A 21,996-nucleotide genomic window follows, 5' to 3' on the forward strand; every position below is an offset into this window, starting at 1 on the left:
CGATCAAAGCCCCCCCTCCGACAAGTGTACGTACACCTCAAAGACGCGTAGGAGACGCCAGGAGTTCAGTGAGAGGTCCCCTCGCATGGCCTCAGTTGCTCTTAAAGTTCTGTCTGACTCTCGTCTCTTCTTTCTCTGTCTTTCGTGTCTTTTTCCTCTGTCTCTCATGACTTTTTCCTCTGTCTCTCATGACTTTTTCCTCTGTCGCTCGGGGGTTCTTCCGCCACCTGGAAGCCGCCCGACAGTGTCAGGACACCTGCGAGGACCGAACCCAATCGACGGAAGAGCAGCGGCGCAGCGTTCTCAGAGGAAGCGCGAAGGCGCTGAAGAGGGCAAGAAAGGTCGGGAGAGACGAAGAAGAACAGAGCGAGGAGACGCACGAGCGCGAAGTCACCGCGGCACCGAAGACGCCTCACGAAAGCAGCGCTTCGGAAAACTCTGCACCCTGGCTGCGCTTTGTCGTCCGGGGAGTGATCACGTCTCCGACAAGACTCTCTTCAGGCTTCCTGTGGGCAGTCTGTGCGACGACATGTTCGACTTCTCGCGCACCGCTTGGAAACGCCTTCCTGGTTCTACAGAAGAACAGAGGCGACCCCCGCGAAGCCCAGCGCTAGGCACATCAATCCGGGAGCCACAAGCGTCGACTGGAACTTCTCTTCGCGTCCTCCCCAAATCCTCTCCACAAGGGTCTCGACAGCTTGCTTCACTGACGCACCTTCTGCCTCTGGCCTTCCTGCTTCTTCTCTTGCCTTCTCGGCCTGTCCGTCCGTCTCTGTCCTTCCTGCCTTGCCAGCGTTTCTCCCTCTCTGGTCGAACTCTCCTCTGTCCTCACGCGTGATCGCAAAGTGTCTTTCGTAGTAGGTCCCCACACGCACTGCATTCCGCCCTCCTCTCTCGCTCGAGTTCTCTTCTCTCTCGATCGAGTTCTCTTCTCTCTCGCTCGAGTTCTCTTCTCTCTCGCTCGAGTTCTCTTCTCTCTCGCTCGAGTTCTCTTCTCTCTCGCTCGAGTTCTCTTCTCTCTCGCTCGAGTTCTCTTCTCTCTCGCTCGAGTTCTCTTCTCTCTCGCTCGAGTTCTCTTCTCTCTCGCTCGAGTTCTCGGTCTCTTCTCTCTCGATCGAGTTCTCTTCTCTCTCGCTCGAGTTCTCTCCTCCCGCGCGCGAGTTCCCTCGCTTGTGCTGAGTGTCTTGCGCCGGTCTGTCTCTGCACATTCTCCAGGAGACTCGTCTCTGCGTTTTTATTGGGTAGAGGCCGTGAGTCGCATGCAGACTGGAGGCAGTGGCGAAGAACTCTGTGAGCTTGGTTTCCCCGAGCGGCCTGCCGAACAGCTCGGTTCGCACGGAAGCCGTCGAGAGCAGCTGCTTCCGCGAGTAGCTGTTCATGAGTTGCTCGAAGGTGGCGGAAGACGAGGCGTCTCTCACCGACTTTTCGAAGAACTGGAGAGTGTAGTAGGTCCACCGGTCGATGACGGCGACGCCGAGGAAGCCGTCTGCATGGTGCGAGTAGCTGCTCTCTTTTGGACCGGAAGACGCGAGACCCAGGACGCCTGCCGTCGCCATCGCGTCCAGCAGCGTACTGCCTTGGCAGGTTTCCGCGATCAGCAGCATCTCTCGGAAGCGCCGCTGGGCCTTCATCTGCGCCACAGCATCTGCCAAGTCGACACTGGAGATCTCCTCCCAGTCCTGGAACTTCAAGAAGCCGTCTCCGCCGTGACCTGAGAGGTACAGCAACACCTGACTGTTCTCGTCGGTCAACAGGCGCTTCCCGCGCGGCGTCGCGGGATTGTGGCGCCCTGCGAGCAGCTGCAGAAGAGTCGCGACCTGGACTTCGTCTCCGCGGTAGTCGACCTCGACGCTGCTGCCGCCTCCGGACCTGTCGCCTGCTCCGTAGAGATTCAAGGTCCGCGTGTGATCGTTGAAGATCCGCCCTGGAAAGAAGTTCCGCGGCGAGCAGGCGTGATCGTCAGAAAGCATCAAGATGATCTGGCTGTCGGGGATCCCCAGGCGCTTCACGGTGTGGTAAATCGACAACGCGTTCGCTGTGTGCCGGTAGTTGTACCAGTACCGCGAGGTGTTCACGATCACTGCCCAGTTGTTCCGAAAGTCGCCGGAGAAAAACGACGACAAAGACGGAGAAGAAGAAGAACGCGAGGAGGCGGAGGGAGCAGACGAGGCGCGAGAGAAGCAGACAGGTGACGACAGACAGAGAGAGAGGAGAGAAAAGAGAAAGAAACGGAGACGAGGCGAGATGTGAGAAGAGCCAGAGGCTACAGGCGAGGCAGAAGCTGCGCAGAGAGACGCGAGTGAAGCAGAAAAAGAAGAAGAAGAAAAAGAAGAAGGAGAAGAAGAAGAAGAAGCCGCGGCGGGCGCGAGAGGCTCCGACGTCGCCATCTTCTCAGAGACTCGGGGGAGCGAGACGAAGACCGTGCATGCGCCGCCGAAGGAAACTTTTCTTCAGCTCGCAGAGACAGAGGGTCTCCCTTCTTTCTTACAAGCAGACCTGACGACTTGTCACACACATCGTTGCTGCAGCAGGGAAAAACTCCTTGCCCTTTCTCGATGTGCGGCGCAGACGGAAGGGGGAGGAGAAAGACAACAGGACAGGCGCGAGAAAACGCCTTGTTGACAGCGGTTTCCTGCTCTTCTTTCGAGCGTGAAAAGGCGGAGAAGACTTGAACAGAACAAGACACAGACAGCGAGAAAGAGGAGGTCTTTTCGCGATTTTTTGTCCGCAACACAACAACAGATAAGACAAGGGAAAGAAGTCCCCGCGAAACAAAGAACGACAAGCCGGGGAGTCTGGAGAAAGCCGCGAACGCCTTCTGTAGGAAGAGAAAGACAAAGTCGGAGAAGGGAGCCAAGACTTCAGGAAAGTGCGCACAAAACGAAAATCCTGCTGTTCGCCTTCCTCACCCCCCTTTGTGTTTGCGCATGCAACAGCTGGAAGAACGCAGGCCAACCAGCTGTGCGTCGCGGAGAAAAAACTCTTTCCTCTTTCTAGAAAACAAAGGAATTTCCTGATCTCTGATTCCTCTCACCTGTTCCCTTTTTCTCTCCTTCTCGCGCTATGAACATATTTTGTCCGTCCTCGACGTCCCGCCTTCTCTCTCTGTCACCCACCGTCTCCACGCATCTCCCCTGTTTCTCTTCCTGTGTCACTGCGTCCTTTGCTTTTTGTGTGGATTCTGCGCGGCTCTCGCCGCTCGTTTTGACTCTGCATTTCATCTCTTTCCTGACTGCTCCTCTTTCTCCCCATCTCCATTTTGTCTGCTTCTGTATATCTCTCTTTCTGTCTCTCTATCTCGCCATTTTCTCTCGGCATCCGCGTCTCTATCTACTTCTCTCTCCCGCTCTTGCTTCTCGCTCTACCTCCTTCTCAAGCGTCTCTCTGCCTTTCTGCGAGTTCTTTTTTCTCTCGCGCGCTCTTACTCCCTGTCTTAGTGTCTCAGTTCTCCCTTTTCTCGTCTCTCTGCATTGTTCTTCGACTTCTTATCTCCACTCTTTCGTCTCGCATTCTCTCTCTGCCCTCTCCACCCTTTCCGCGTCCCCCGGCTCTTGCTCCTGCTGTCTTGTCTTCTTCTCTTCTTCCTTCACAAGGCACTGGGTGACAGGCGGACAGGCCGGCGGTGCCTGTGGGGCGCCAGTTCGGCACTGTCTGTCTTGCGAGGTTCGAAATGTTTTCTTCTCAGTTCGCATGGCAGACTCGGGAGCCGCTTCCCCAGTCACTAGGCGCCTGCTTGAGAGGCTCGCAAACGAGTGTCTCCCCGATAAATCTGTGAAAAGCTTCGAGAAAGGTTCGGCTTCTGCCTTTGAGAGAAAACAAGGGAAGAAGACGACCTTGTCTCCTGTCTCGCTAATCGGAGAGCCCTTCCAAAGACACAGGCACCGAGTCGATCTACTTGTAGAGCACCAGCTCGAAGTATCTGTCTATACACACGGTTCCAACCGTCGTAAACTACAGCTGGAAGTATATCTATTCATCTACACAACTTTATATAAATAGCTGTCTGCATAGCTGAGAACGCGAGAGGTCTTCTTCTCCTGAGCAGTCCAGACTCTGCTTGATAGTCGATCGTCAGCCGCATGCACTGCCCACTCGAACGAGGTTTAGCCTTTTTTTTACGCTTCTCTGTCTGCATGTAGAGATACAGATGTCTCTGTGTAGGCATGTCTCGAGATAGAGCGGTATCTCCCTGCAGGATAGATTTAGGACTGTACACTAGGATTTGTGTGACTTTTCTCTGTGTGCATGAAGGAAGATGCCTTCCAGAAAGTAAGAAAGAATACGAGCAAGTGGCGAGGCCTCAACAGATGGAGATGCGACAGCGTGACTGGCAACAGAAACCGCAAAGTCGGTGTACATTTATTCCCTCCAAAGGTACATAGAAAGTCGCTTGGTCAAAACTGAGAGGCGGAAAAGTCTCCGTTCTTTTTAGAGATTGGAGGTACCAAGTGAAGAATCCTATTCGCATACATCTATATTGAAGTTCATAGTTGTCGTATTCTAGCGCTCTTCACATGCATACATAGAAAGATATAGGCAGATACATATATATATATATATATATATATATGCATATGTATGGATCGTTACCCTCATCATACGTATGCCCACATATACTAGACGAACGCCTTCAGGAGAAGATTTAAAAGAATTTTTTGACAACGCAGTTCTCAGTATTTTTCTGTATCACGCCGCAGGACAGAGAGAGAGCAGAAGCATCACCTCGAGAGAGGCGAAGAGAAGTTTTTTTCTGCCCACTCTGCGAGGTTCGCATCTCTCGAACACTCCACGAAGACTGTCGCCCATCCATCAGGTTCCTCGTTCCAGAATCTCTTTTTTGCGGTCGGCTTGCTGCGCCTTTCGCTGCTTTGTTAACTGTCCAACTTCATACTCTGCAGAAACAAAGCAACACCAAAGTTTCGCAGTCGAGCCACTCACCGAAATGCGCACAGAGAGGCATGTAACGCAAGCCATTAACCAGCGCCTGGGGACGCAGCAAACATGCGCACAGACGTTCACCCTATATGTATGTGCGGACAGCAGTAAATCGGTACGCATATGGCGAGGCGCAGCACGATGATTCGGTGGATCCAAGCAGATTCAAATGCAGCGCGCCTGCGGATATGCTCGTCCCCGTTTGCCGTTAAAACAAAGATCCACGGTCGACCCTCGCTAGGAGTGTGTTGGACTGCGCGCGCAGCGCAGCAGCTCGAAAAGAGAACTTGTTTCCTGAGTCGTTTCGCAGAGTCTCTGTGAACTGAGATAAAGCAGTGACTTCGCGACTGCTGAGAGACGCCCAGCTGAATTCCGAAAAGACACTCAGGAACTGCGCAGACCTTCGAAGAAGCAAACCACAGTCGCATGCGCCTTCGAGAGAAGAACGGCGAGCTGTGGAAACTGTCGAAGCTTTGCGAAGTCGCAGAGACGCCGCGAAGTGAACTTCTGCGGCACTTCGAAGTATTGCTCGACCGATCACCAGACGCTAATGAGAAGGACGACCTGCGAAGACCCTGCGAAGAGAGAGCTCCCCAGTTTTCAGTTAAGCGGGGAACGCATCTCCTCGCAGACCGACACGGGTGGACAAACACTGCGAGAAATGTGGAGACAAGAAATGAAGACGCGAGAAAAACAGCGAGCCCTCACCTGCATGCATCTGCCCACAAGCAGCGTCGATCGCCGATCCGATGGTGTGCCTGGGAATGAAAGCAAACCAAAGAAACAACGAGGCCGTGAAGGTCTTTTTTCGCCGCCTCGTCTTCATGCTTATCTCAAAAGACGATCCAAACCGTCTCCTCTGTCTGCCTCCCCCCCCATCCCTCCCGCTCTCGCCGCATTTCCTCGCGTTCTTGGTCGTTCTTGCTGCGACGCTTTGCTTCAGAGTCTCGCTACTTCGCCGTTCCCCTGGCGACTGCTTCCCCCTTTTCTCTCTTGAAAGTATTCGTCCTGACCGGAGGATTGTTCGGCTCGACTGCATTCTGAGTTTCCTCTCTCCGCGCCTCCGCGGTCTCTCCCTCCAGTTCGCCTCCTTGACAGACCGCGAGTTGCGCAGTCGAGGCGCGACTTCTGGTGGTTGAAATGCTTCGCCCAGCCATTTCGCGCGGTGTCCTTCGCAAAAGCCTGAAGGCCTCCTTCGCCTCTTTCGCACACCGTTTTCTGGGAGAGTTCTCATGTATTCTAAGACTGTCGCTTCAGCTAGATGCGGTGTTTCTCTTGGCGTTTACTGAGTTCGAAGAGCAGGACCGCATTGTCTGTGCAAGGAACAGAGTCTTCTCCGACCTCCCTCTTTTCTGACGCTGTTCACCCGACGAAGAAGGCGTCCACCCTGCGGACCATGCAGTTCCTCCTGAGAAACGCTGAGGGTCTCCGGGGAACTCTCACACTGAAAGCGAAGCAGACACCAGCCTCGCGTTTTAGAGAGGAAAAAACGGGACGCAACTCACCTGCGAGAAACCGACAAATGGAGCTTCCGCAACAGATCCTGGACGCGCAAACACGGAGAAAAAAGATGCTGCCTCCTTTCCAGAAAAACCGCGTTGCTCGCAAATCGGGGACAAACAGTGTCTACCAGACTACACTGCAAGACACTCAGGCGGAACGAAGAGACGCAGATACGCATTTATGCCAATCTCTCTGCATATAGAGTGTAAACCAACTCACATGCAGACGTCTTCAGCTCGCACACACGCAAATGTGGAACACTACGCCTACACAGCTGTGCATATATATATATATATATATATTTATTTATTTATATGTTTATATATATACATATATGCATATGTTTGTATCTACAAAGAAGAACATGCACACGCGTATAGAGGCAGTTCTGTTGAGGTTGTCTACAAGCAGGCACAGTCGTTCTGGATTCACTTGGTTGATGATGCAAAAAGAGAAGGAAGTAGAGGAATACGCAGACATCTGTGTATTCATCTGCGCATGCATCGCCAGATCGATAGATCGTTTTCAACAAGTAAAAAGAGCTAGGGCGGTAGACAGATATATAGAGAGAGATATATATTCTCACAGACTTAAATATAGACAAAAATATAGAAAACATACATCTCTTGACAGATCTAGGTAAGAAAACGTATCTCAAGAGATAGGTGCACACATAAGAATTTATAGAGGTCGATAGATAACGAGGCAGAGTAGCAGACATAGATTGTTGCGTAGAACGTGCGAAATGGAGACTCAAGTGAAGTTCAAGCTAACGTTCTTCAGATGGGTGCTGGGTGACGACGCAGTTGTCAAATCTGTTTTCTTCGCCTACCGTAAAATGATTTACTTCAGCGGCGGAAGGCGGTTGCATGCTGGATTCCACGCCCTGAGCTGACAGCCGGATGATGGATACGCGCAGGAAAACGGATCGAAATGACCTCAACAGACAGAGAGACCTGATTTCATGAACGTCTCTGAAATCGTTCGGTGCAGGCATAGATGAACAGCACTACAAATGTTCTGGCACACAGAGAGACGGACAGAGACAGTATTATATATCGAGGAGAAAGATGAATCTACGCTTCCGAGAAAAGATCGATTTTACGGAAACAGCCGCCTATATCTACGCATCTGTATATATATATATATATATGTAGTACGTGGTGCAAGTGTGGGGACACAAAATGAATAACGTTTCGCGAAAAGATGTACGTATGCACGCATTTTTGCGTAACATAAACAACACATATACGCATGCATATACGTAGATAATATGTATGCACACACAAGGTCGCGTCAATATATATATATATATGTATATGCTTCTGTGTGGGTGTGTAGGTATGTGACCATGCGGAGAAAGAAGTTGACCGCTGTTTTGGAGAACGCGGTATGCGATCGAAAAAAGCGGCAGATATTGAGAGAAGCGCAAAGAAATTGTCGTCAGTGTGCAGAGACCGACCCAAGCACTCCACAGAGACTGGCATCAGAACAGATCCATCCACTTTTCACCTGTGTTGTAAGGAATGACATTAACGTGATAGAGGTGACGCGTCGGTCTGCGTCTCTCGCGTAGCAGCGCCGCAAGAGCCTTTGCATGCTCTTCTGTGTTGTTGCGTCCTAGGAAAGAAGAGGCGAGGAAAAGATAAACAGCTGATGTGAAACGAAGAGAAGACAACGCGAAAACGCACAAACAAGACAGGGAACACAAACAAACGAATAAAACTTTCGACGAACTCTGAAGGTGATGTTGAAGGTGTGTCTGCAATCCCAGGTCTGTCTTGTTTCTTTCCTTCAAACCGCTTTCTTGAAAAGAAGAAAGGCAGATCCTGTGTCGCTGCATCAGGATCCAAGCGATCTCGAGAGAAAGGAACCTGCAAGTCAACTGCTTTGTTCCATATTGTTCTTCTGTAATGTCAAAACTTCTCTCCCCGACATTCATATATATATATATATATGTATAGATTTACATATATTTATATTTTTATATATGTATATACATACTGCGCAAGGAGCCGAATTGCGCTACATCGAGGCAGCTCTGTAGACAGTTTCGAGAGGAAAGGGAAAGTGAAGAAAACGACGTTTACCCTTGATGAGGATGTACGAAATCCAAATGCGGCGGCCGGTCTTGGCGAGGCGTTCGTCGAGAAGGTCGAAAACTTCTTCCATAGGGAACATGCGATTTGCAGGAACCTGACGAGACACAGAAACAGCGAAATCAAAAAAGGTAACGTTCTCAGACAATCTTTTCAGCAGTGCCACACAACCCAGTTCTTCACGTCTGCTCTCCGTATACAGGTATACACACGTACACATGCATATATATATATATATATATTTACGCTATAGTTATATATATATATATATTTACGCTATAGTTATATATATATATATATATATATATTTACGCTATATTTATATATATATATATGGGGAGAGACTAGGGTCGATTTTCAGCCTTGCGTGTTTTTCCTGTGATTTGAGGAGGACTCTGATCGAAGACGCAGACAGCGTGGAAGCTTCGGCGCATAGAATGCGACCCCACTATTTGCGAAACCAGAAACGTTTTTCACTCTGCTTCCCGCGGTTCTTCGCCGCTCTGTCCCTCCGTTGCCTTCGCGGCCAACCGGTTTTACCGATCACACAGAACCTGAAACTTCTTTCTGCGGCGCCAACGAATGACCTCTGGATGGACATACACATCTGCATATATATACATATATATATATATATATATAGTTGCGTATGGATATGCATGTGAAGCTGCATTTGTGAAGTAAAGACAAAAAGACAGAGAAGTCACATGTGTCTGCGGAGAACTTCCGTGAAAGCGAGCAGAGGCGCAAGGGATCGCGTCGCAGCTACAGGCAAACATGAACGGAAGTAGAGCGTCGCAGGCGGATATTTGCATCTGCTTCTCCACAGATTTACGACGAAATCGACCGTGTTCGCGTATCTGAACATGGAGGCTGTGTGTATATTTCTGCGTATTGCGTCGCACAGACGTTGAGTTTGTATGATCGCTGTGCTGGCGAACTGAGTCATGAGGGTCTTCGTTTGTTCTCTGAGCTCTCGTTTTCGCAGAGCCGCGACCGAGCGCCTCGTCCTCAAATCCACCAAGCACCGTTTGGAGTGTGGAGTGAGGTGTGAAGACTCACGAGGATGTTGCGCTCCTCGGGGAAGGGGGAGTGAAGCGAAAACGCGAGGTTCACCTGGAAAGAGGAACGCGAGTCACATGCAGAAGTGGACCCTCTTCTGCGTTGTCGTCGATGCGTTTCTTCGCGTTCTCTCCTAGCGCCTCCCCACACACTCTCTCTCTTGGAGTTGCCCGGCAGCTTCGCGACGTACAATGGCGAAGGACAATGCACAGGACGCTATCTCTGCGGTTTATCGCGACATCGCGGGTGCAACCTGTAGGCTGCACCCGCCGAGCGCAAATTGTGGGGACGCCTCGAAAGTCGAGTGTTTACTGTGAACTACTGCGAAAGAGAAAGTCTCGCTTCTTGTCTGGGCCTCTGCGCGCATGGCGCTTCGCCTTTCCGAGCGACTAAGGGAAAAGACAGATGTCGCTCGGCCATCGCGCTACCAACCTGCGGATGCTCCTCAGTGAGCTTCTTGATGCCCGGAAGCACACCGAGTGTAGAGACAGCCAGCTTGCGCGCGCTAAAGTTGAACAGCAGGGGATCTGTGAGAATGCGGATTGCGTCGAACATCTTCGGATTCGCCAGCGGCTCTCCCATTCCTGAACTCGCAGAAACCGGGCCAGGACAAACTTAAAAAAAACGCAAAACCACCGAGGTACTTTGTTGCGCAAAGAGACACACATACACAGAAGCAGTCGACATATGTGCACAGGTATATATATATATATATATATATATATATATATGCATACATGTACATTTATATACATTTATATATATATATATACATATATATATATATATATATATGCATACATTTGCATACATGTATACAGATTCGAATAGATATATAAAAATGCAAAAATATATAGAGAGAGATAGCGGCGAAAGGTGACCCGAGGGTCGAGAAATCATCGTGGGAGATGCCTTGACACGAATTTGCCTTTTCTTTCGAATTCATCGAGGTGTTTGTACACTCTGCGTTTCCAGCTCCCTCCGAAATTTGTGTGAGTATAAACGAGTGCATGCGGGAAAACATCGACGTCTATCTGAATCTACATCCATCTACTTATATTCATCCATGTCCATCTCTATCCATTTCTGTCTATCTACATGCATGTATGCCTATTTATATCTATTCGTATCTAGTCCTGTCTGTCGATACCTGTTTATACCTTCCTATATCAATCTATATCTCTCTAAGATACCTAATGAAACCTCTTCATATCTATAAACGTCTATCTATATCTATCAATATCGATATCAGTTCAGAGCTACTCCCATCTGTCGTTACCTGCTCATATCTCTCTACATATATGTTCACACCTGCTCACACCAGTGTATGTCTATCTACGTCTACCTATCTCGACCTTTGCCTAAGTACATTCATCAATGCCTATCTCTCTTTATCTCTGCTTCTACGTAGCTGCAGCCGCCTTCCATCGCATGGGAATCGGTCGGTGAAAAATGCCTCGTAAAACGTAGGAGTTGCGCAAGAGTCTAGAGACACAAAAACGAGCACGCATGCACATAAATGCAAAACATGTTCGAAATGCGCAAAGATATACGTTTATCTATCTTCCTCTCTGTAGAAATATATATATATATGTATTGATACATACAGACATACCTATATTTGTATATACATAGATATATTTGTATATACATACATATATTTATATATACATACACACATATTAGTATATAGATATATATATTTATATATACCAGTACAGCACACATATTTACCACCAACGTACACGTACACAAAGACGTACCTCCACATGCATGCATGTAGACGAGCAAACCTCAATGCATGGACAGATGCATATGCGGATGTACAGGTAGATCTAGAGAGACATAGAGAGATAGAGAGATAGCGAGATAGCGAGCGTGAGACAGCCAGATCGACATAAATGTGAACAGATATAGACAGATTGAGATCGACAGCGAGAGAGCTTGAACCAGGTAGATATAGGGAGGGCGATGTAGAAAGGCAGCGATTGAGATAGGGAGATAGAGAGATAGAGAGACCGCCAGATAGGTAGGTAGAACTGGGGAGGTAGGTGAGGGAAGATACGCATCGTCTGCAAGTGTCAAGACGCGAGGCGGAGTTGCTTATTGACGAGTGAGGCTGTCGCGGTACCCATGAACGAAACGGAGTCGATTTTGATTCCCTGACGAAGAAAGAAGAGCACTTGGTCGGTGATCTCGTCTGCAGAGAGCTGGCGCAGAAATCCCGATTTTCCTGACACACATGGAAGTCGGAGAAGACGCGCGCAGCTCCAAACGCGGAGGCGGGGGAAACGAAGAACACAGAGACGAAGCGGAGGCGAAGCAGAACAAAGGGTGACCATGGCGCTAATTTTACTGGCGAGGGAGAAAGCAGACGCGCGGACTCAAGAGCGAAGAGGCAAGAGAAGAAGATACGCCTGAAGAGAGAGGAAAGCGAGGCGAAGAAAAGGAAACGAACGGGCGTAGGACGAGAGCGAGAAAAAGGGTGTCGATGGGAGAAACTGGTGGAAAACCTTACCAACGGAGCAGAAGCTGCAGTTGAACGCACAACCTGCCTGTGCCAACGGTTCCGTTCGCCGAGCATGCAGAGAGCAGGCAAACGCAGAGAGGAAGCGACGAAACGCTGAAACAGCACCCTGGCATCGCTGGCTTGAGCCTCGAGACACAGCGCGAGGCACCTTTCCCAGATCGAGACGGAGTTCCTTCGTCTCGCGAGAAAGCAAAACGTCTCAAAGTCTGGAAAACGCAACTGATCTCTCCCGAGCGCACCGCTCCGCGAGCGGCGAAGTTCATGTTCAGGCGCAGTTCGAATTGCAACGCGTCTCGGGAGCTCGTCACTCGCACGTGCATGCAAGGGGGCCTGGAGCCCACCCTGTCCTCAGAACGACGCGTTCACCGTCCCCTGAAACACTGCGTACAAAGGGGTGACCAGTGTGCAGCGTGGACGAGGAACCGCGTCCAGCTGCTGCAGGAGAAGAAGTTGTCTTCTTGCCGTTGGAGGGCAACGAGCACTCTAGCAGCTGAGGAGTCGTTTCCTCCCAATGCTACTACGAAGGATAACAGGGTTCTCGAAAGCAGACGGAATCGATTCACACCCTCACAATCGTACACACACAGGTGCTTGGCCGCATGCACGTACGTCTCGCGAGTATCACGGACTCGCAACGATGTCAAGCCTTCTGCACATACATAGAGGTTAACACATGCGTTTGTACTTTGGGAGCTGGCACTACATGGACGTAGGGGCGCGAGTCCCTGACGCAGACGCCAGGAAAGCAGCAAACTCATCTAGGAAAACGCAGAAAGGACGACTGTCCAGACGACAGGAGTGCCGAGCCTTGCACCCAAGGCTTTCTCTCGCGAGGCCTCTGTCTGCCTTCTGCGACAGACGCATCAGCTCTCACTGCCGGCGGCATCCAGAAACAGGTTGCGCTCGGGGATTCTCGACTTCCACGCGCTCAGAAGAGACTGGCTACACACATGCGCATCTGTACGCCTCTGTGTAAATCAACCCACACATTCATATATATATATATATATATACTTATATGTAAGAGATGTGCGCGTTAATATATATGTGTTGATGTGAATACCAGTTGTCACCACACATGCAGTCACAGATTTACACATGCATACATATACAAATACACATACAAATACATATACATATCCATGTATATATATATATGAGTATGCTTATCTGTAGACGAATTTGCATCTGCACGCATGCGGAACTGGAGACGCGTTCGGTTAAACTGCCTGCGCATGCGACATACCTGAGATGAGATACAGAGAGAGACATGGCGAGGAAAGGCAAGGGCGACTGCTTCTACTCGCGCGTCGTCCTGTCTGCATCGAAACAAGATCTTCCTTGCATTCTTGTCAGTGGATTCCTGAAGCGACTCGAGACTCAGAAAGCTTTCCCGAGGCGTCCAGTTTCTCGCTTCGTTTCCTCCGCGCCGTCTCCCTCCCGCATCTCCTCCCGCCGCTGATTCGCCTTCTTCTGATGCATGCGTCTCTCGCTTTTCTCCTGGAGCCTGTTTCGCGCGGTTGCCGGCGTACATGCGCCCACAGAGGTCGGACAGCGCCTTGAGGAGCGGCCGTCCTACACTCTGCATGCGCGAGAGAGAACAAGCATCCGCGAGCGATGCGTCCAGAGAAGAAGACGCTTTCCCCTGTCGAAGCGCAGGGCGATACATCTGCTCCAGAATTTGCTTGTAACGAAACGTCTCGAAATTCTGCTCCTTCACGAGTGCCTGAATCTGCCGCAGACGCGGAGATGGCGTCGGCGGAAAAAGAGAAGAAGACGAAGAGGAAGACGAAGAAGAGGGAGACGAAGAAGAGGGAGACGAAGAAGAGGGAGACGAACAAGAGGAAGACGAAGAAGAGGAAGATGAAGAAGACGGAGACGAAGAAGAGGGAGACGAACAAGAGGAAGACGAAGAAGAGGAAGATGAAGAAGACGGAGACGAAGAAGAGGGAGACGAAGAGAGGGAAGAAGCGAAGAAGAGCTGCGAGCGACAGGATGGAGGAGAAAAAGTGACGACAGAGAGAGAAGAACAGGCGCCGTTCGTCGCAACACACGAGGAATCCGAGACACAGAGAAGTCGAGTAGCTGTCGAGGCGGAGCAGAGCTCGCGCGAAGGACGGAGGAGAGGCGAACGCGAGACAGTACCTGGAGAAGAGGACCAAGGGAGCGGATGGCACCAAGGAGCAGAACGAAGAGAAGCAGAGCAAGAAGGAGAAGAAGAAGAGCAAGAAGAAGAGCAAGAAGAAGAGCAAGAATAAGAGCAAGAAGAAGAGCAAGAAGAAGCGGGAGAAGAGAAGGAAGTTGTGCTGGTCGGAGAAGGCGACCATCGCGAAAACGCGAGACGTGACTGAGGAAGGTCTAAATGGGAGGCGGGCGTTTTGCCGAGCAGGGAGAGTCGCTGCTTCGAAACAGACGGAGACAGAGACGTACGTCTTCTGGCTGCGCTGCATCGGGGCGCCTCGCAGCCGTTCCTGACACCTGCAGAGGAGACAGGAGGAGACACCGAGAGTTTCCAACGCACAGGCAACTCTGCGGCCCTCAGAGTCGAGAGGCGCTGCATGATCGGAGCGTTGGGAGGAAAAGAAGAAAGACAGGAAGAACAGAGGGAGAAGAGAGAGAAGAAAAGAAGGAAAAGAAGAAAGACAGGAAGAACAGAGGGAGAAGAGAGAGGAGAAAAGAAGGAAAAGAAGAAAGACAGGAAGAACAGAGAGAGTAGGGAGAAAGGGAAGAAGAGGTCACGAACGACTGCGAGACACTGTACGACGGCAGATGTCTCTTCAACGAACTTGGAGAAGCGTCAAAGCGCCGTTCGCGAGGTTCACCGTGTTTCAGTCACGCAGAAGGCGAGTGAGCTTGACTCTTCGAGATGTCGAAAACTCTCGGTCTGCTGCAACTGCCTCGCGAACTCTTCCAAAAGACAGACACCCGGCTTTGGGGTCGAAGACTTCCTGAGGAGGACAGGAAAAGCGAAGAGAGGCTTTTCTTTGTGTGTTTGGCCACTGAGCAAAATGGCTTGAGGAGCAGAAAACGCCGTCTTCACCAACTGTCAATCTTCCAGGCGGAAAACCAAACCTGCATGCACGAAAAAAACGGTGCATGCGCGCATGCGGCCGTGCTTTGTGTCGGCTGGATGTACACTCGAAACGGGCAGGTCGAGAGACATGCTTTCTGTCAGAAGAAGTCGAGCTGGTCGGTTTGGCTCGCGTTGGCGAGAGCTTCAAATTCATCCTGTGTCGCTCAGACTCGATTGTTTCGCAAAAGAAAAAGTTTGCCCTTCCTACACTTCTGGCTTGGTCCGCTCGAAGCACCGGTGGAACCAGAGTGTCTCTTCTTCTCTCTCTCAGGTTTGTGTCGTAATTTGTCTCGCGCGACGTAGATCATCAAGTCTCCCGGCTGTCCCTGCTGTTCTGTCTTGTTTTTCTTCTTATTTTCTATTTTCGCGTATTTTTCGTCCTGTCCTTGCTGTCCTTTAGACTGTCTGCCTTCTCTCGGGTGTCTCCGCCTCCGACGCGGTGTGTGCGTGAGGCTGCTTTCTTCCTCCTCTTTCTTCCCCCTTGCCTTCCTGGTTTCCTTTCTTCCTTGTTTCCTTTCTTCCTTGTTTCCTTTCTTCCTTGTTTCCTTTCTTCCTTGTTTCCTTTCTTCCTTTTTTTCTTGACTTTTTTCTGCGTTGCCTTCATGGCGCATCTCCACTTCGGTGCTGCGGTGCCGGTTGTGTTTCGCCTTTTTCCCTCTGTTTGCGGGCACTCTCTCAGCCAACCGCGAACTTCTCTGCTTCTCCCTGACCATCTCCCAGGCACCTTGAAGCTCATTCTGCTCTCCTTCAACCGGCGAACCTTCGAAGAACTGAAATCGTGGAGCTCGACTCTGCACTCGCTGCAGACACAGTTCGCAGAGAAACACCCCCAGTCTCCAGAGGCTCTGCAAACCTATCAGGTCGTCCTACGGTGAGAGTGGAGCAGAGCGAAGCAAATGAAGAAGGAGAGAGGAGCACCGGGGGAGAAGTGCACGAAGAGAGGACAAGAAACGGAGAGAACGAGAGCGAGGAAGAGAAGACGACGGAAGGACGCGAGAGACAATGAAAAAAAGGGGAAGGAAAGAAGAGAGTGCGACGACCCAGAGGGGGAGAAAGCAGAGAGAAGAAGCGCGTGAAGAAGAGAGAAAAACGAAACGAGGGCGGGAGGTAGGTAGGTAAAAGCGAAAGAGGGAAGCGACGGAACATGGAAAGGTAAAGAGAGGGTGGAAGAATAGAGGCTGCAAAGAAAGGCTGAAAAGAACAGTCGCCTTGCTTTGGATCGCCAGTCTTTCTGTTCTGGTTTTCTCTCTGTTTGCTGCTTTACTCTTTTTGAACGGTACTCTGCCTGCTTATCGCACTCTTGCATCGTTTTTTCTCCTTGCATGCTTCTCTGTCTGCTGCTGACTGTTCTTCTGTCTTGTCTGTGTGGCCTCTCATCTTTTTTCATGTGGAGTCTCTCTTCTCTCGGATTTCTTTCAGAAGTCGCGCGGCGCGCCCCTTCGGGTGGTTCTTGGAAGAGCGGTGGAGACTCCTGCTTTTTCCAGATTTGCCTGCTGGCTCACCGTCGCTTTCCTCTCCACTGTCGACTGGACCTGCTTCCGGCTGCTGCCCTCAACGGCTCTCTCACCGGCTCCCCTCGCGCGCCGCGCCTTCGCTGCCCCCTTCGTCTCCTCCTCGGTCTGGCCCTCGCACTCGTCCTCCGACTCCCTTGGAGACAGACGAACAACGCCTCCCCCTCGCGGAGACGAAAGAGACTGGAGAGACTGGAGAGGCAGAGCGAGAGGCAGAGTATCGCCGACTGTTATCATCGACGTTTTTCGCGTATGTGGACCGAAGAGCCTTCCTCGCGAAGGCTTGTCTCCCCGACTGTCAGCGTCCGTATCTCTTTCTCGTGGATGAGAAAAACAGAATTCAGTGGTGTGAGCATGAGCGCTTCTCCGAAGAGAAGGCGTTCGCGGCGGAAGAGATTCGCCAACTCCTGGGACTCGGTGAGACAGTCGACGCGCGTGCGATTGAGGCGGCGAAAAGAGATTCAGAGACTGCACTTGAAGCGCGAAGCGTTCCCCTGCTCACTTCGAGAGAAGATGCGAAAAGCTGAGGAATCGCGGTTTCCACAGCGGTTCTCGGACTCGACGGATTCGCCTCTCTTCTCTTCTCTGCTTGTTTCCTGCTCTCCTTCTTCCTTCGTCGCTCTCTCCTTTCCTCGTTTTTCTGGGCGTACACCAGTCTCATCGCTACGTCGTCTTCCGCTCTTCTTCTGTCTCCGTTCTTCTTGTCTCTGCGAAGCGAGCGAAATGTGTGTGCAAAAACGGCGAGGAGAGCGAAGAACAAGACACGCGCCCTCCCGCGGACGGGAGCCGGGAGAAAAGAGAAAGGACCTCTCTGGAGTGAATGCGTTGCGAAGCGTTTCCGGCGAACGTCGAAACTCTGTGCATGTCGCGCTCTGTGGGAAGTCGCAAATTTCCTTAAACAGGGTCGGTGGGTAGCACGGTTCCTGTCGCGTTCACTGTCCTCGTTCTAACTTCCCCTCAAATGCTGTCGTTGGACGGTGGATACAGTCAATTCTGCGTAGTCGAAAACGTTCACGGCTCGGACGTAGCCAGACACAAGGGAATTCAAGGTTTAACGATACTAGGTCACGTAACAACGGTCATGATTCAGAGCGAAAACGGATGGTTCACAGGATCCGACATTCAAATTACTCTACGTCGATGTCCTTTACACTGACGCCGTAAAGCTCTCTTCCGAGCTGTCACTGCCTCGGCTTTCCTCGACCACACACTCCAAAGCTTCAACAGGCTGCGTCGCCCCATGTTTCCCTTTATACAAATGCTTTGAGAATATGCATGCAACGATCCGGGCACCAGCCAATGTACGTTGCCGGCATGTGACAAAGAAATCTACGCGGAGACACACACAAACACACACAAACCTGCAGCCACCGAGCTGCCCGCCCTTGGGTATCGTGTATCGCTCTAAATATCTATACATATCTATACATGTATACATATATATATATATATATATATGACCAGGGAAGAACTGGAAGACCTTTCGATATGCAGGTGTCTCCATCGATGCCTTGCTTCCTTAATATATATATATATATATATATTAAGTAATGCAGGCAGCTGGATGTGTAGGCGGCTTGAGGCTTGCAACGGCGGCTGCACGCAGAGGGTCGCGAGTGGCGTTACGTGTGTTGGCCAGTGCAAAACAGCGGACTGAGCCGGTCGCCTTGTGGCGGGAAGTCTTGAGAAGCGCCTTTGTGGAGGAAGGCCGCTTCTCTCTGTTCAGAAGTCAAGAATCAAAGAGAATTTCAGCTGTTTCGTTTCTGTGTGGGTTCCCGTTGGTTTCCCTCGTCTGAGTCTGCCTAAACAGAGGACCCGTCACAACTAGAAACCGGAAGGAGGCAGAGACAGAAAAGGGAGGAACACGAGACAGGAATAGAAGGTGCGAAAGGAAGGAAGAACGCAACAGTCAGCTTGGAAGGCTCCTCGGCTCTGCCTTGGTCACAGTTCAGAAAAAGGCGTGGAGACCACGAAATTTCGAGAAGGAACGCAGCGAAACACGACGCAGGAAACGAAAATGAGAAAGCAAAGGTGGAGACGAAAATGCAGCAATAAGGATGCAGGCGCGGCCAAACGAGCAACAGCCTGTCACAAACAGAAAGCAGAAACAAACGCGTGGAGTGGCCAGCCACGGTATCATGTTCGCCCCTGAAAACGCGACCCTGTTACGGGAGGACGAGGAAGCGCACGAGCGTTCTCCCGCGGAGTTACTTATGAAACGCGACGCTCCTTGCAGACCGCTTCGCCACAACGGAGAGAGAAACTTCAAGCGTCTCTCTCTCTCTCTCTCTGGCGATGCGACGTCAGACCTCGTACACAGGGGAAACTGGAGGAGTTCGTAGATCTCTCGCTCTGCCTGCAGACCGACCCATCTCTCGAGTGTACGGAGCCTGCCGCAGGTCGCTGGATCGGGCCGCAGGAGCAAAGGAAAAAGAACTTTTGTTCCACGGACTTTCGCCCCGATGTTGTCACTTATTTCTCGGCGGAGCTGGCAGCGTCCGCGTCGGAGATGTCCTTCTTGAATTCGCTCATGACGACCTCGGCTTTTCCGTTCTTCTCCTCGTAAACGTAGAGGACGACACTGGACCCCTGCACGGCCATGAGCATGAAGGAAGGAACTTTTTCTGTGAGCCAGGGCTGGTAGGCACCGGTCGCGCTGCCTGGATTGACGAAGAACTTTCCCTCGAGTTCGACGACAGAGTCTTTGTGCAGATGGCCGTACACCAGAATGTCGCAGTCGAGTTTACGCTGCCAGTGCAGGAGGGAGCCGCCGTCGCCGTATGGGACGATTTGGTGGCCGTGAATGAGGCCGACTTTGAACTGGCCGAACTGGAGGACCTTATATTCAGGGAAGTCGAAGCCGGCGTCGGCGTCGCCCTTCACGATGTGCAGTGAAGACGAAATGGAGCGCAGCGAGTCGACCACGGACGCACAGCCTACGTTGCCAGTGCACAGGACATGCCGGATCTTGTCCGTGTTCAGCAGCTCTCGGAAGCACGGCGGCAAGTCCACCGCGCGCTGGGGAATGTGGAAGTCGCCGATCAGCAACACCAAGTCTCCGAACTCGGTGAAGTTGGCCCCCATGGTGAAGACGCGAGGAAAGGCTCAAGCTGGCGGCGGAGCGGGGCCTGCGGGTCCTCGCCTGGGTGCGGGAATCGGGGAAGCGACGGCTTGGAAGATGTGGGTCAGTTAAGGCGCGGACTGTTCGGAAGAGAGAGTGAGGAAAGAGAAAAAAAGCGAGAAGACAACCCAAAAGGGCGCGAAGGGGAGGCGTCACGATGTGAAAGTCGGCAACAGCGACTTGCCGTGCGTCCTCTCGCGCTGCTGGGTGCGGATGACAGCCAACACGGCACGCACTACTTGTTTCACAAGAAAACGGAAGTAGAAAGACATTCGAAAACCGCTGGACGGTGCAAACGAGGAAAAGTGGCCAGAAAGACGAATGTTTGAACGGTTAGCAGAAAAAAGCCGAAGACAATCGGTGCAATTCTTCTGTAAAGACAAGGGACACTGCGGCGGCCACAGCTCCGAAGCTGTATGTACACCGCAATCGGCTCACAGAGGAACTCACACACGCGAGTTTTCCTCGACGTCCACGCAGGACTTCACAGACTGATGTTTCCGCAAGAAGAGTGAGTACGATAGAGAAAAAAGCGGACGCAATTGTGAACGAAAAACAGGGAGTACCTGTACCGAAAGGAAAATCGAAGCTGACCGACGCGGGACAAAATCCCGCCTTCCGTGGACTGTGCTTCGCCGCCGTGATGATGCTGAAGGCGAGCGCTGCAAAAGAAAAACTGACACGTGGCTCGTTTACTGGTCTGCAGCCGTTCAAGTTGATAACCCAGAGAGAGGGGATTGCGGGAAAAGAAGCGCATATGAAAACTGGGAAACGATGACGTTACTTCGAGATTTGAAACGATGTACGCTTCTCTAGGGTAGCCGGCAGGAGGGTGCCCAGACCCGCTGGTCGGTCAGAAGGCCGTCAGAAAAGCGGGAAAACTGGAGGCAGAGAGACAGGAAGAAGCGCAGAACGTTTGATGAATCGACAGAGTTTTCGAGTGATTTCATCTGTAGCTACAAGGCTAAACAGGACAGAAGCAGAGGCTGCAGCAGCCAGAAACATCAGCAGTACAGGTCACCCAGCGAAAAGGTACCGCACGCCGAAAAAGGCTTGCATGTGACAGGGAGCGGACGAGGAGGGCAAAAGAGTTGCGACAGCTTTTCACCACAATGACAATGGAGCAGGGGTCCGTTTTTGTTCCCCCCGAAGTCCAGCTTGAATTGAAATCAACTTCATTAGAATTGTTTCGTAGTTACTCGGTCTGCCCCGTACAGTACTTTTTGACCCCTCGGCCGCATCGGGAAACACAGTAGAGTTACTTCTTGCGCGCGTAGACGCAGCCTAAACGTGCGCCAGGACAAGGCACGCGTTCAACGGCGTTACGAAACGATACAATCGGGAACGGGAGACAGTTGCGATTCTCAAGACTAGACAAGGAAACCTGATAACCATAAGGGGAGTGTGCGCGCAAAGAGAAAGTGGAGAGAATCAGTCTTCATGAGACCGGAACGCTCTGTGAGAGGCACATACCAGAAGACACCCTGGGACACGGAGACAGTTTGTGCCTCATTTACCTACCATTCAGACGTGTAAACTTATGCAACATAGCCGCGATGTTCATGGGGGATGTCCACACGGTAATCTCATGGTATTTGTCGTCGCGGCTCTCACAGAGCCAGAATATCCCTCCATATTCCAGAAGTGCCGTCTTCGTTAGCAAAGCAGTTCTCTCTAGTACGTGGAAAGGCGTAGCCCATTGTTTTTTTCGCTCCCTCTGCCTACAGACTGTTAACATTCTCTGTTTGCGCGACCATGGGCTGATGGTTCGTTCGCCAAGAAACTACGTTGCATCAAAGTTAACCGGGTTAGACGTTGTGCCTAGTTACACGCTTTTTACTGTAAACAGCCGGTCCATGATGAGCATTCTATCAAGTGAATAAACGTAACACGGCCTGTGTCCGCAGGTGGGGGCTAGGGATGGGGGGGGAGATTTTTGCTTTCAAGTGCGGTTAAAGGCCTCTACAGTGACTCCTCTCACCCCGCGAGGACAACAGGCGGTTCTACGAAAAGAAAAATGTATTTACTGAGATGTTTGTACAGTTCCGTTGGTGTGTCACGTCAGCGACAGTCGAAGCATCTGCAGAGTTTCAAGAATGGGGCAATCAGAGCGAATCGAAGTGGCGACGCAGCCCATTGACCTTGAGCAGAGGGTTCGTCAC

General features: G+C 51.3%; 5 protein-coding genes across 5 annotated transcripts; 2 read left to right on the plus strand and 3 right to left on the minus strand.

Annotated features, from left to right (window-relative positions):
* Positions 1-572: 572 nt before the first annotated feature.
* On the minus strand, positions 573-2,387 carry TGME49_252440 (peptidase c13 family protein; the record flags this gene model as incomplete). The annotated part of the gene is made up of 1 exon (XM_002369311.1): positions 573-2,387. One exon carries the CDS (start codon positions 2,385-2,387, stop codon positions 573-575), a length of 1,815 nt encoding a protein of 604 aa, XP_002369352.1.
* On the plus strand, positions 1,098-3,999 carry TGME49_252450 (hypothetical protein; the record flags this gene model as incomplete). Its single annotated transcript, XM_002369312.2, has 1 exon — positions 1,098-3,999. Exon 1 carries the CDS (start codon positions 3,064-3,066, stop codon positions 3,997-3,999), a length of 936 nt encoding a protein of 311 aa, XP_002369353.2. The 5' UTR covers positions 1,098-3,063.
* A 590-nt stretch (positions 4,000-4,589) lies between these two features.
* On the minus strand, positions 4,590-15,100 carry TGME49_252465 (radical SAM domain-containing protein). Its single transcript, XM_018780985.1, has 11 exons — positions 13,376-15,100; positions 12,118-12,154; positions 11,731-11,832; positions 10,032-10,183; positions 9,600-9,653; positions 8,529-8,634; positions 7,951-8,058; positions 7,271-7,329; positions 6,441-6,478; positions 5,644-5,693; positions 4,590-4,892 (listed from the first exon to the last, which is right to left on the minus strand). Exons 1-11 carry the CDS (start codon positions 14,687-14,689, stop codon positions 4,810-4,812), a joined length of 2,103 nt encoding a protein of 700 aa, XP_018638205.1. The 5' UTR covers positions 14,690-15,100; the 3' UTR covers positions 4,590-4,809.
* A 264-nt stretch (positions 15,101-15,364) lies between these two features.
* On the plus strand, positions 15,365-17,850 carry TGME49_252480 (hypothetical protein). The gene is made up of 2 exons (XM_002369315.2): positions 15,365-16,073; positions 16,622-17,850. The coding sequence occupies exons 1-2, from the start codon at positions 15,805-15,807 to the stop codon at positions 17,238-17,240; spliced, it is 888 nt and encodes a 295-aa protein (XP_002369356.1). The 5' UTR covers positions 15,365-15,804; the 3' UTR covers positions 17,241-17,850.
* Positions 17,851-18,464: 614 nt separating this feature from the next.
* TGME49_252490 (vacuolar protein sorting 29, putative) lies at positions 18,465-20,842 on the minus strand. The gene has a single exon (XM_018780986.1). The coding sequence runs from the start codon at positions 19,795-19,797 to the stop codon at positions 19,186-19,188; it is 612 nt and encodes a 203-aa protein (XP_018638204.1). The 5' UTR covers positions 19,798-20,842; the 3' UTR covers positions 18,465-19,185.
* Between the last annotated feature and the right edge of the window lie 1,154 nt (positions 20,843-21,996).

Source organism: Toxoplasma gondii, chromosome III (assembly GCF_000006565.2).
Source record: "Toxoplasma gondii ME49 chromosome III, whole genome shotgun sequence".
Taxonomy (NCBI): Eukaryota; Apicomplexa; class Conoidasida; order Eucoccidiorida; family Sarcocystidae; genus Toxoplasma; species Toxoplasma gondii.